General features: G+C 40.6%; 3 protein-coding genes and 1 non-coding gene across 5 annotated transcripts; 1 reads left to right on the plus strand and 3 right to left on the minus strand.

The window, feature by feature from the left end:
* Positions 1 to 487: 487 nt before the first annotated feature.
* Positions 488 to 569, minus strand: trnal-aag (transfer RNA leucine (anticodon AAG)). The gene has a single exon. It is a non-coding gene; the product is annotated as a tRNA-Leu (tRNA).
* Positions 570 to 806: 237 nt separating this feature from the next.
* Positions 807 to 6,797, minus strand: aurkb (aurora kinase B). Of its 2 annotated transcripts, none has more exons than XM_088293884.1 (9): positions 6,637 to 6,797; positions 6,052 to 6,090; positions 5,741 to 5,816; positions 5,622 to 5,667; positions 4,059 to 4,247; positions 3,565 to 3,703; positions 2,936 to 3,084; positions 2,657 to 2,831; positions 807 to 1,888 (listed from the first exon to the last, which is right to left on the minus strand). In XM_088293884.1, exons 1-9 carry the CDS (start codon positions 6,640 to 6,642, stop codon positions 1,715 to 1,717), a joined length of 993 nt encoding a protein of 330 aa, XP_088150010.1. In that variant the 5' UTR covers positions 6,643 to 6,797; the 3' UTR covers positions 807 to 1,714. The 2 variants fall into 2 exon arrangements, with proteins under 2 accessions (XP_088150010.1, XP_088150011.1); XM_088293885.1 differs by lacking the exon at positions 6,637 to 6,797 and adding an exon at positions 6,525 to 6,626.
* A 572-nt stretch (positions 6,798 to 7,369) lies between these two features.
* On the minus strand, positions 7,370 to 10,220 carry fbxl12 (F-box and leucine rich repeat protein 12). Its single transcript, XM_088294114.1, has 3 exons — positions 10,034 to 10,220; positions 9,834 to 9,909; positions 7,370 to 8,938 (listed from the first exon to the last, which is right to left on the minus strand). The coding sequence occupies exons 1-3, from the start codon at positions 10,132 to 10,134 to the stop codon at positions 7,886 to 7,888; spliced, it is 1,230 nt and encodes a 409-aa protein (XP_088150240.1). The 5' UTR covers positions 10,135 to 10,220; the 3' UTR covers positions 7,370 to 7,885.
* Positions 10,221 to 10,900: 680 nt separating this feature from the next.
* cops6 (COP9 signalosome subunit 6) lies at positions 10,901 to 13,875 on the plus strand. Its single transcript, XM_088294956.1, has 9 exons — positions 10,901 to 11,038; positions 11,123 to 11,254; positions 11,521 to 11,609; positions 11,690 to 11,752; positions 12,007 to 12,054; positions 12,156 to 12,270; positions 12,346 to 12,438; positions 13,265 to 13,365; positions 13,470 to 13,875. The coding sequence occupies exons 1-9, from the start codon at positions 10,927 to 10,929 to the stop codon at positions 13,608 to 13,610; spliced, it is 894 nt and encodes a 297-aa protein (XP_088151082.1). The 5' UTR covers positions 10,901 to 10,926; the 3' UTR covers positions 13,611 to 13,875.

Consider the following 13,875-nt stretch of genomic DNA (forward strand, 5'->3'; position numbering starts at 1 on the left):
ATTTCTTTTAATAGTCTTGCATCTTATTATTTACAATATGAACTAATATATTTCGCATTAATTAGATCATTCACATTTTGCATGCTTTATCATTTAATTATTAATTAACCAATTATTTTATCGAAAAAATGCAAACACGTTTAATGCATAAATCATGTTTTTAAAAATATATATTGTTTTCATAAGTAAATTAACCAATTAATGAGATAAATTAATACATTTTAATTAACACATTTTAAGGGTAAACAGCAAAATAAATGCAATAAATGTTACATGACTTTTTTTGCTCACACATGCTCCATGTAAACGTGTCACTTTCTGGCCCTGTAATGCAGCAACTTTGGTGACCTCTAGCGCTAAGAGACCTACAGCGAAAAGTAAAAAACGTTCTCTAGGTCAAACCGAATTGTTGGCTTTTAAAACATTTTGCTGTTTTGTGCACACGTTCAATTGAATGTCACGGAATATGGACGATAAAAATTATGCTTGGCAGCGGTGGGATTCGAACCCACGCCCCCGAAGAGACTGGAGCCTTAATCCAGCGCCTTAGACCGCTCGGCCACGCTACCGTGAGACCCTGACACAGTGGTTTCATACTATTATCTTACGTATTAATGACGATTTGATTTAAAATATTTTATCGGGCTGTTTCGAATGTAGTCTCATGAGAATTTTTTTTCGTATATGGTCTTTTTTTGTGTACTTTGACAAAATAGAAAGTACAAGACAATTTATGAATGAAAACCTGATTTGTGTACAGTTGTGAGGCATATTAATGCAATGTATGGAATAGAAGAGTACCGTACTTTGTTTTTTATTTACTTTATTTTGTATTTACTTTGCATAAAATAATGCAGATAACGGATCACTATTACTTGATGAAAGGCTGCACATGGAGTTTCGCTCAGAATTTCCCCATTGTGAACGGACAGTTTATTCATGCCCTTTATACGTATAATATACATCTCACTAACGCTAAGAAGACAAGTAATAACACGAACTAATTCTGCAAATCTTGTGACGTGTAACAAAAAAAAAAAAAAGGAGCATATGGTGCAAAATGAATGGTACCACTGTCTTCAGTGCAAAAAATTATCAGGAAAATTTGTCATTCTTATTTTTTTTTATGTAGGCCAGTGTTATCAGCTACGGTGGGTAGGAAACAAAAAAAGTTTATTTTTTGCGTTTTCAAATGATCACTTCAACATTGCTACGATATGAGAATGTCAGACTTTCACTTGAGACTAGTACTGAGCTGAGCTATCTTTAAAAAAAAAAAAAAAAGCCTCCCACGTTATTCAAGTGGTCCTTGGGGGGGCCCCTGCTTAATTCATTACTGTACTTTATCGTATTGAGTTGACTAGTGTAAAATAGTTCGGATGGCACTTCTCAGCTCAAAGCACACATTTCTATATTATTAAATCTGTTTCTTTGGCAGTGTCAATTAATGATCAACATTAGAACCAAAAAATAATTACATTGGACCCAGTATCATTATAAGGGTTTTACTTTTTGAAAACTACTGAAAAAAAAATACATTTTCTAAAATATTCTCATTTATTGAGACGCACCCGTAAATAAAAACACCACGCTGTACAAGAAACAAGCTGAAACATAAATCTTTGAGCCCACAGCAGGACATTTGCTAAAAGAATGCTGGACAAACAATATCTCCCCAAAACAAAAATATCACAGGTAAATGTTTGTTTTTGGCTCACGAGGATTTGGAAGGACAGATGGGGGGTAAGATTCTGCGCGAGTTGCTGCGGACCCACGGGTGATCGATGACGCACTGTAGCGGTAAACGATCGGTGGGGCAGTGGCGAAGCAGCTTGCCGATCAGGTCACGTGCACCCTCGGAGACAATGTTTGGGAACTTCAGATCCACCTGCAAAAGAATGGGACGAGACTCAGAAACAGCTCATACGACAAAAGTAAATTTACACCCGACTAATCGTAATCGGTATTTTTCTCCCCCTAAAATCTGTAACAGCCGGGCCCTAAAATGAATTTCCCACCGCTAAATATAGAATAAAAATACTGATCTTGAAGTGCCCCATCAGAGAAAGATTTCAGCGTTAGGATGACATTGTAACTGTAACATGTAACCGGGCATGCTTACAGCCTCGAGTTTATTTTCCATGCCGAAATGTATACTAGATTTTGCTCATATTATAGGGAATAATGTTGATCGTGTTCGGAAGGAATACATTATATTCATGATAAGTGATAGGGGTTTTCCCGAATGAAATATTTTTGTAAACCTGTTGATTTTAATTTTCAATCTTTAAATAAATAAATATATATATATATATATATATATATTAAAAATGTATTAAAGAGGAAGTCAGGTAAAAAAAAATTCGGGAATAAAAATAAAGATTAATCCACACATTTTTCAGCCATTCAAGGAGGTTGACATTTTAAGTAGGCTGTTCCTCTACCCGGATTAAAATTGACATCAAAGTGCCCCAGGTCACGGCCTCACCTTGCGAACATCTTTCAGGGTTTGGTCAGGAGAAGGTAATTAATATTAGTTTGAACGTCAAATTGCACGACTGCTGCTTTACTTAGTTTTGTTAATAAAAGACAAATGCCATATTTTCTGTCACAGACGGCTGTGACGCAGCAAAGAAATTGACTCTTTCTGACCCACCTTCATAATTCTTTTGTAGGTATCAGAATGGGAGGTAGTTTCAAACGGAGGGTTCCCCACAAGACACTCATAACAGAGGACTCCAATGCACCACAGGTCCACCTTCTCGCTGTGGGTGCGGCCCTCGATCATCTCGGGAGGAAGGTAATCCAGCGTCCCACACATTGTACGACGCCTGCAGAAACGTCAATACGTCAAGTTTGCAGCTGTGGCTTTAATAAAACGGCAGTCTCTCAACTTCTTACAAAAGCAATTTGGGACCTGATTGGCGCTACATACCTGAGAGACGGCGCATGAACTGACCAACCAAAATCGGCAATTTTCAGCTCTCCACGGTAGCCAAGCAGTAGATTCTCTGGCTTGATGTCACGGTGGATCACTTTCTTCGAGTGACAGTACAACAATGCATCTGAGATCTCTTCCATGTACTGGAAAGTAAAGCAGCAAAATCTTCAGAACTTACTGACCACTTACAAAACAAACAACCAATGTTATATTATAGTTATCAAAAGCTAACAAAATAAACTAAAATTGAAAAAAAAAAACATATCGTAAATCAAAACAAATAGCAAAAAATAGCATATAATTGATGCCCTTTGAGATGCACTGGGGGGATTTTTTTAAAGACCCCGCCCCCTAAAAACAACACGCTGATGAACATTTAAAAGATGTTTTTCACAAATAATAGGAGGTAATGTGGGGGCAAGAAAAAAAATCAGCAAATTTTCTGTTTTCTTTAACTAGCACTCCACGTATAAAAAAGTCATACTAAAATTAAGCAGTTTGGGGAAAATATTACAAACAATTATATTTAATCTATATAATTATAACCCTGCAAACATGAGACGATGCTTCAAAACGACACTTTGGACACCGACCTAAGGATGGCGCCTCAGTTCATAGCTTACAGTGGCAGTGCGCTGGTCATCAAAGTGTCCATATCTCTGGAGCTCCTTGTACAGCTCGCCACGTGGTGCGTACTCCAGCACCAAAAACACCCTTTTGCGATCATGAAAATAGTTGTAGAAGCGAAGGACATTGGGATGCCTGAGAAGAAGAAAATACATTTTGGTTTTTTTATCAATACAGCTGTATTTTGACTTTGAAGTGACCTGACCGCAGTGATGCTGGTTATGATGAGTTACTAAGTAACACATTACTCGATTCAATACAGTAGTTCGGTTAAAGTTACTACGATATTCAAACATCTAATGAATTTATTTGTGACACAACAAAGATGGCAGACTGCACCGGGCACAATTGCGGAATGTCTATCTTAAGGGAATAAGACAATAATAATCAGCATCCCATAACGGATTGTGTTTAACTCTTCCACTGTATTATATCGATGGCTGTCAAGTGAGTCAATGAGACAAAATGAAATATCGCAGAAGACACTTACTTAAGGTGGGCCTGGATCTCGATCTCCCTTCTGAGTTGGTGCTCCACGCCCTCCTTCTCCATCTGCGACTTGAACAGCACCTTCAGAGCTACAATGGCTTGCAACTTCTTCACCCTGGCAAGGTACACGTTGCCAAACTTGCCCTTGCCCAGGGGTCGACCGATGTCAAAGTCGTCAATGGTGACCTGCCTGTTTTAAAAGAAATAAATAAGAAAATAAATCAATAAAACGGGGGGTTCAAGAGAGTGGACTGATAGAAAACAAAATAGGTTGAAACGAAGGCTCAAAGGATTAATCGATTATCATGAATAATTAAATTACAAAAAAGGTGAAGCCAAATCTGGGCCTCGAAACTTAATTTTGACAGGTGGAATAATAATAATAAAAAAAAAACATACCTCAACAGCACATGATTGCCAACATACGTTCGATGTTACCCAGTTTAACATAGCCAAACCTAGCTACCACTTTTATTCCTCAAGTATTGTAATGCCCCCACAAGTGGTCAAGTACAGGCACAGTCACCAGTGGACTTTTAAAATAAACATTTAATGGACATGTTCACACACAAGCTGCTCTGGTGCAAACTGGCGCCAGGCACTCAACAGCATGCAGACTGGCTAAAGATTAGCTAGTTAACAGCCAGCTGCTAACCTAAGATGCAATACCATACAAAACAATACAATTTTATTTATATAGCGCATTTCCCAACAGCTGGAGCTGTCGCAAAGTTCTTTCCATATGCCGTCATATAAATTATCAAGTAATCAGAACACAAATTAAAACATATAAATACATTTGCAATAGATACCAGAAGAACAGCATAACAGTGACAGTCTCACGTTGAGTCAAAAGCTAAAGACTAAAATTGTCTTCAAACGGGTTTTAAAAATGGATAGAGAGGGGGCTTGCCTAACATTTAATGGGAGCTCATTCCATAGGGAAGGACCGGCAACAGAAAAGGTGCGATCCCCCCTGAGGCTGTGCTCAGTCCTCAGCATCTCCAGTAGCATTTGGTCCACAGACCTGAAAGCAGCGGGCAGGTGCATAGGGGTGTAGGAGCTCAGAGAGGTACGTTGGGGCGAGGCCATTTAAAGATTTGAAGACGAGCAGAAGTATCTTACAGCAAACTCTAAAGTGGACTGGGAGCCAGTGAAGAGAGGCTAAGATTGGGGTTATGTGATCCGTCTTCCGAGCGCCAGTTAAAAGGCGATCAGCAGCATTTCGGACCAGTTGGAGGTGCTTGAGCGTCGACTGGCTGACTGCAAAGTAAAGTGCATTAAAGTAATCTAGCCTCGATGTAACGAATGCATTACTGTTTCTAAATGCAGTAGGGGAAAGAAAGGGCTTCACTTTAGCCAGATGCCTAACATAAAAGAAGCTAGATCGGACAACAGCACTGATTCACTGATCTAATTTAAAATCACTGTCCAGTTTAAAACCCAAGTTTGAGACTGTTGGCTTTAGATAAGATGTCTAATAATTAAATAAATAAATAAATAAGCATTACGAATCATTGGAACCGGAATTATACAAAGAACTGGCGGATTAGTGTATACTTACTTTGGAACCAAACTGGAGGACGAACCCACACACTCTCTGACTGGTCCTAAAATTGATGTACACTTTATCAATAAAGTTATCACCATATTATCCACGTTATTTTTTTAAGATCATATTACCGGTGATGACATTTTTGTCTGCGGCTAGCCACGGTTTCACCGGAATACGCTGTGGTCCTGCCACCATGCTAGAGTTCTAGTCAGACAGGTTACAAGCAGAAATTAATAAATAATCTTTTTTGTCAATATACTCCGAGTAATAGTAGGGGGTGAAGACGTTTGATGACAGTAATCCACATCTGTAAAATAACCGGCTGATTCGTTACAGAAGTACATTGTTATTTAAACACACTGACACACACACACACACGATTAATAAAAAACAGCAATATTGTAATAGATTAGTTCAACGCTTGTTTTCATCATCTTACCTGCCGCTGGATAGCCCTTGGCTCGTGATTTTCTTTATTCTATAAAGAAATACATTTTATCTATTGTATTAATCAAGTATTATTTAGGTTCTTATGCAATGCTGACTGTAATACTACATTCTATACAGTACATAGACCGTATGCATTTGGAGGTTTATATTGCCTAATTATTCAATACACGTGCATTAACCCACAATGCGGCAATGATTTTTGCAGTTATTACAAGCAGGTTCACGGATAACGGCCATTTTCCCTAGAGGGATTATAATGAGAAAAAAAAAACATTTGGAACAATGGAAAATAACGACTAGGCCGCAAACGACGTTATTATCAGCCATAACCTGTCGACGAAAGTAAACTTGGGTTATACGCAACGATTCACGCGAGCTGATTATGTATGTGAAGATTTTTTTCAACAATATGTTCACGAGATATAGAGAATTCCTTTAGGCTCTAGTTCAAAACACGCTAACCCAGCGTCGGCTAGGTCGCTGAACGTATGAACGATGCCAAAATGTAATGACTCCGGGTTAGCAACCTTCGTACATTATTATTTCACAATTACAAAACAAAAACAACAGTTACCTGCATTTTATGCGAAAGCGGCAACTTTATAGTAAGCCTCAACTCTTCCTCCGAACGACCACAGCCGCCAAGTTTTTCAAAATGTCAAGACGGACGAAGCTGGTTGGTCGGCATCTTGCACATCGAGAGCTGTCATTGGCCAGTAGGGGCAGGAAGGAAAAGCGAAGGAGCAGGTACGATTGGTTTAAATCAACATTGACCCGCCTTCTGAGTGTAAGTTTTAAAAGGAGCTCGGGCTCGGCAAATTCGTGTTACAGAATATGAGGCAAATATCCACCCAGGTTCTTAGTATTTTTCTTGCGCTTTGAATGGAAATAAAACTTTTATTAGCAAAACCAAAAAAAAAGTCCACAAATAAATCTTATTTTCTTCTGCTTTTCCAGGCCTGGATCACAGACCAGAAGCTTAAACCGGGAAACCCCAACTTCCCTCTCCCCAATCACTTCACCCAGTCCATCTGGGACACCCAAGGCGTTCCAATGGCAAAGTCTCTCAAGCATGTTCTAGGTTTGCCTTCAGAGGTCAGACATTGAAATTAATGTCAAAAGGCAAAACACAGTATGTTGTCTAGCCTTCATGGAATTGTGGATTGTTATGAAAGTTTTAAAAGAACAGAACTTGTCCACTCACAGGAGAACTAATCTATGGTACACTGTATCTTGGAAATTAAATTATGACTGAATGTGAGAAATATGTTGAGACGAATGTAGTAGATGAAATAAGAGAAGAAACATCTGCATGTGTGCTTTAAAAGACTCATACTGTACATACAAATTTGGAGGTCTGACAGCTCAAACTCAAAAGGACACAGTTAGGAGACATTCTTGACATTCAGTAGTGCGTTTGTCAAGTAACAAAATATACGTCTTTGGGTCTCACACTGCCTCCAGATGGTCACGTCGAGCACACTAGAAAGAGCAGCACAATGGCCATTCAAGTGACGCAGCGTTACAAAAACGATTTCAATCTTTTTAATTCTATTCTCCAGAAATTACAGTAAAAAGAAGCAGTGTTATAATTCAGGTGTCAAATGGGATGCTTCACTTAATCGACCTTTTTCTGAGCAATTTTTACCTGGAGAGATCAATCATGATGCAATTAAGATCCTATCTGCAAAGTGCCAATGTGAAGAGAGCTATGGTGTACTATATTTTGAACAGAGAGGATTTTGTTTGGTTACCTATGATTGCATCATCATTATTGTTTTGTGTACAGGATTTTTGTAAGAGCTGCGGATGTCACGAAAGTGCTATATAAATATATTTGAGCCGAGATTTGAGTTGAGTTGAACAGAGCAATTGTTAAAAGCCAGTGTGCAGCATGGCAGCATGACAGCCAGCAAGCGACGCAGATTTCCGATCAGTTTATCCGGTTTGTTTTCATTGTTGGCATTGTCGCCGTTATCACCGTCCGTGGCCTCCTCCTCACCCTCCTGCGCCTGCTCCCCCTCGTCGCCACCAGCCCCCTCAGGTGAGCAACGCCGTGGCTGGAAGACCACATCCAAAAACTCCAGTCTGAGGAAGCCAGGGAGAGCCCGCAGCGTTTTGCAGTTGTGCACGACCTGCATCTCATCGAGGGTGCAGGCCTTCAAGTAGAGGCGCTTCAGGTCCTTCAGGCGGCTGGCATAGGGGAACCCTGGCGCCACCTCCTTGCCGCCCAGGCTCAGCTCCTCTAGTCCGAGCCATCCCGTTTCTAAACCTAAGGAGGCCATCGGCCGCTGGTAGCCCTGCCGCGTGGTGATGCTCATTTCCAGACTCTTAAGCCGGAATAGACCTTCCATGCCGTAGACTCCTTCCTTAGCGGCACAGCCTCGGAGTCCATTTGCAGTCACGCGAAACGTGTCGCACAACTCCAATCGACTGAGTCGCTCCCATGATGTCAGACTCTGCAGGTGTTGGTCCTTAAAGGAGGGAACATTGTTGAGGATTAAACATTCAATAGAAATCCCCAATGGCCCACTGTATCTTGTTCCTTTCTGTTTAACGCTGGTAGTCGCCTGTGCGTTCTCTGGCGATGAAGCAGGAAGGTCCTGGTTGAAGAAACCTTGAGGCAGCTCACAGCCCTGCAGCTCCAGCACCTTCAAGGATGCCGGAAGGAGCTGGCAACTAGGGAGGCTTCTCAAGTCCGCGTGCAGAAGATAGAGCTTGCTCAGGCGAGGGCACTTTGTGGACAAAGCTTTGAGCCAGGCCTCAGAGAGGAAGGTGCCGCCTCGGACGGACAGGAGCAGACCACGCAGTCGTAAGTACCGCAGTCCACAACCGAGATACTGGCGCAGAAGGACCCAGAGGATACGAGATGTCATCTTATTAAGGAGAAAGAGAAAGCCAGAGAGAGAGTAGACATTAAAAGTCGACACACCCTTTTTCAAATGTCAATTTTTTGTGATCTAAAAAATGAGACAAATAAGACAAATGAATTCAAAGCGTTTTCCACCATTAACCATGATGAACATAACTTGGACAGATAAAAAAAAAAAATTCAGAAGGGTGAATAGTCTTTTATTAGGGGGGATGTTGCTGTGCTTAGAAAACTGTTAGAATAGTTTGAGATTTTTCATTTTTGTTTTATTTAGTTTTGACTTTTGTCAAAGGGCTGGATGTTTTTATCGGTTAAAAAGATCAAATATAAATCTTGTCACTCAACCACATAGCCCTAACGTTAATAAGAGGGGAAATGTACTCAACAGCCAGGAATTCTTTCAATGTTTCTTCTTCTCATCGTTTCATCAATGTTGGAGGGTAATGTGCCTCTTGTGCAATGATTTCTCCACTTGATGAGAATTGTCTTGTGTGTATATTCAGGGCATTGCAAATTCTCTTGTACCCTTTTCGTGACTCATGACTGATGTGGACCACAGCGTCTGCATGCTATGGTTCAGATTAATGGTGGACAAGTTTTGAAATGATTTATCTTTGCCTAATTTTTCACATCACATAAACCTCATATTGTTAAAGAGTTGTGTTGATTTCATTTAAATGTCCAGTATATGTATTGGGACAAGACAAAAGTTGCAACAACACTTTCTTCAATATTTGCTCAACCACGTACGAAGAATTGCGCTGCAAGATGGGGTACAGTGTACAAAATCCACTCAAATTTTCATTTTAGAATAGTTAAAGTGCACAAACCCCAAGATTCAATTAACACCCCCAAATACAAGGGTTGGAGACAAGGATATATTGCTCCAGTATTCTTACCCCTTTCCACGCAGTCAGGTCGACAAGTCTCCACAGTTTTTGATCCTTTACAAGGCGTCTCCATCTCTTACACACTCTGAAAGGACATTTCAATACCGCACAGCTTTAAACCTTGTGATAAGAGTCACGGATAAACATTCCACACAAGATGAAAACGGGCAGGTTTTATTTTTGGAGACTCTGTCTCAACTAGCTCTCACCTCCCAGCTCTCACGAGCTCGCGCACGCTCAAATATGACAGCACGTCAATCAAAATGTTTTCTGGAAGATAATCGAGGTTACACGTTGGGAATTCATCCATGATGTAAACAAAACTGTTGACACCTTTTTCTTTTTTTAGCACGGCCTAAATATGTTGAAGCACACCAGGTGCTCCCTGATGAATACTCCGCCAGAAACATCAACTGGTTGACAGGTCCTGGTGTAAATTTATAAATTTAAAAATGTTATTAAAATTATATTATACTATTACATTTATTCTAGAAAAATCAAATGTATTCATGTTTTTAAACAATTGTTGAATAATTATTAGTTTTTTTTCAAACCTCACTGTCATGCGAGCTATAATCCTTTACATCTGATATCGCGCATGCGCAGCTCACCGGACAAGATGGCGACCAGCAACGGCGGTGGAATGGAAGTGGACGGGGCAGGCGAGTCTTTTAGCACTTATTCAATTACTTTTTCCCTTGCAGCCGTACGATTACGCACGCAAATTGTTCCGCTCGATTCTTAAATGTATCGCTGTCTATCCCTGGCTACGAATACGCGGGATTCGCGCTGCCGGTGGGAGTTTGCTGATACAGGCGGCTGTGCTGTAAAGCTGTCAACACATTAACTAGTTTGAGGCGAGATTGCCTGGATGTTTATTCTGTTCAATTAATGTCACTGCGCAACCATAGGTAGCAATTTAAAGTTTGTCACAGTTCTCTAAATCCCATTCAACTACTGAACAATGTTCTTCTCCAAATGTTATGGAAAAAAGCAGTCTGTAATTTCGTGATCAAAATGTGTACCTTGTGGGGCTGTTGTTGAGAAATGAACTTATGGATGTTTGGCTTGTCTCTCTACATTTGTAGCCAGTCCCAGTGTTATGGCCTCCGGGATGACTGGCAGCGTCTCGGTGGCCTTGCACCCTCTTGTTATCCTCAACATATCAGACCATTGGATACGCATCCGCTCACAGGAAGGAAGACCTATGCAAGGTATGCCTACCATTGCAGAGGCTGCTTATTGTGCACCAAGCATGTCTCTAGTTGTTGTCTCACTCATTATTTTTCTTTCCTCAGTGATCGGTGCACTCATCGGGAAGCAAGAGGGCCGAAACATCGAGGTGATGAACTCATTTGAGCTTCTTTCACACACGACGGACGACAAAGTGCACATTGACAAGGAGTACTACTACACTAAGGAGGAGCAGTGTGAGTTGTTTTGTTGAGTTTTGCAATAATGTCGGATTGTCTGGCAGCCCTTTGCTGTTTTTTGCAAAAAGTATAAAAGCGCAGGTGAAACACTTCCCTTTTCTGTAAGGGATTTGGAACTGTGCACAAACTTCTTATTTGCTTTGTAATGTTTTTTTTAATTAGCTATTAGCTAGCGTTGTTCCAGTCGGAAATTATCGTGTGTAATTCATCCACCCGTTGTTATTGAAGTGTCATATTGGTGTTGTGTGATTTTCATTTCCCAGTCAAGCAGGTATTCAAAGAAATGGAGTTCTTGGGTTGGTACACCACAGGCGGCCCTCCCGACTCGTCCGACATTCACATTCACAAGCAGGTGGGTACCCTTGAATGAAGCAATGATCCTCAATCACGCTTGAAATGTTGTGACCTCCACTGTCGTTTCCACTTTGTTAGGTGTGTGAGATCATTGAGAGTCCGCTCTTCCTCAAGCTTAACCCGATGACCAAACACACTGATGTGAGTTGCTTTCTTGACCGCCAAGTTTTTTTTAAATATTTTTTTACCACAGGAAATAATGAAAATAAAAGTTTTTATTTAGTTTTTGTTTTTATATTAACAACATCAGCCAACGATGAAGAAGGAGAGCAGCAGAGTATGTGGCAACTTGGTCCAGGCGTTGAATTGTTGTATTGATTAATTCAAGTTTGGTTGTTTTTGACGCATCTAAAATATGCCAACTCATCGATCCATTTTGTCTTTTTCTTACTCAGCTACCTGTGAGCGTTTTTGAATCAGTCATTGATATCATCAGTGGCGAGGTAAACTTCCTCTCAAATAAGATTATATATTGAACCTTTCATCTCGGATTGTTTTCACTGAATGTTTTTTTTTTTTCCTCCCTGCCCTCGCTAATACGCAGGCCACCATGTTGTTCGCCGAGCTTAACTACACTCTGGCAACGGAGGAGGCCGAGAGAATCGGCGTGGATCACGTCGCCCGTATGACGGCCACCGGCACGGGCGAGAACTCGACAGGTAAAAGTCGGAGCAAACCGATAGAAACACGTGAAATGCGCTTCTGAAATCCGCTTTCGTTACTTCCCGTCTCAGTGGCCGAGCACCTCATCGCTCAGCACAGTGCCATCAAGATGCTGCACAGTCGCGTCAAGATCATTCTGGAGTACGTTAAAGCCGTGGAATCAGGTGAGACGCCCTCGCTAGTTAGCGCCCAAAGAATGACTGGCTTGTTCTTTCTTTCTGCTTTTAAATTAGACACTTCCTTTTCTGGCACGTCATTAAACAGAGGCCTCTCACTGGCCTCCACAAACTCCATTACAACTTTTGTTTGAAGTCACACACAGACCCTGCGGCTGAGGCGTTACTATAAATCCCTCCTGTTGTGCCTGGTGCAGCAACCAATCATATTGCAGCCTAGAATGCGAGTGGGATTCATAAAAACGCTTCATTGAGTCCTGAGTCATCTCAGTACATTTCTCAGAATTGTGAAAACATTATTGATGAGATAATAATTACTTAATATACGTTTGACATAAAGCTCTACGTCATGAGCTTTAACCTTTTCGAAATCAAGTCGTCTCATATCGCGATTTTGGTCCCAAAACGATAAATCGTTCAGCCCCAGTTCACCGTATACTTGAATGATATTCTTTTTGTATATTAATGAAAATACTAAATAATTTGTGGTCATGTGAATTTTTTGTATGGTCACTTGTTGCTTGGCATAATTCTTATTTTATTTTTTACTTCAACTGATTTGTGTGAATTATTTTACGAGTGACAATTTTATGGGTTTTGGGGGTGATAGTTAAGGTTACATTTATTTGTTTTTGTTTCTTTTTCCCAATATGACTGACTTCAAGCTTATTTGCTCCTTTTTTTTTTTTTTAATTATTTAGACTGTTTTTACCCTTCTTTTTATTCCAGTAGTGTGCTGCTTTTAGAATGTTTTCCTTGTTGTTAGCTGAAAAAAGATTGTGCTTTATTAATTTTTTTTCTCCCCGTCCATCAGGAGAGGTTCCGTTCAACCACGAAATTCTACGAGAAGCAAACGCTCTGTGCCATAGACTGCCAGTCCTCAGCACGATCAAGTTTAAAACGGACTTCTATGACGTAAGCCCCCCCACCCACCTTTTGTTCGTATTATTTTGCATGTGACCCCAATTTCCCGCTTGTCCCGTTCTAAATCTGCCCTCCCATTTTGTGTCTGCCCACAGCAATGCAACGACGTGGGCCTCATGGCCTACTTGGGCACCATCACGAAGTCGTGCAACAGCATGAACCAATTCATCAACAAGTTCAATGTCCTGTACGACCGACAGGGCATCGGCCGTAGGATGAGAGGACTTTTCTTCTGACGCACCAAACATGGAAGTTTTTTTTTTTTTTTTTTTTTTTTTTTTTGGTTTTCTTGTTTTATTTGTTTGGGAGGTCGGCATCAAGTCGCTGCTCAAGCCACCGCAGCTTTTCAACCCTGCTTCAAGTGTAGCCCAATGCACTTTGCGACACTAGTAAACAGAGGCTCTTGTTTACCACTGGACGTCAACGTATTTTATTTACACCCTTGTTTTATTGTCATTTGATCATTCTGTATGTAATAAAAGATTTACTGTTTGTTTTTTC

The sequence above is a fragment of the Idiotropiscis lumnitzeri genome, chromosome 4, assembly GCF_059441095.1.
Source record: "Idiotropiscis lumnitzeri isolate Australia: NSW breed Sydney's pygmy pipehorse chromosome 4, RoL_Ilum_1.0, whole genome shotgun sequence".
Lineage (NCBI taxonomy): Eukaryota > Metazoa > Chordata > Actinopteri > Syngnathiformes > Syngnathidae > Idiotropiscis > Idiotropiscis lumnitzeri.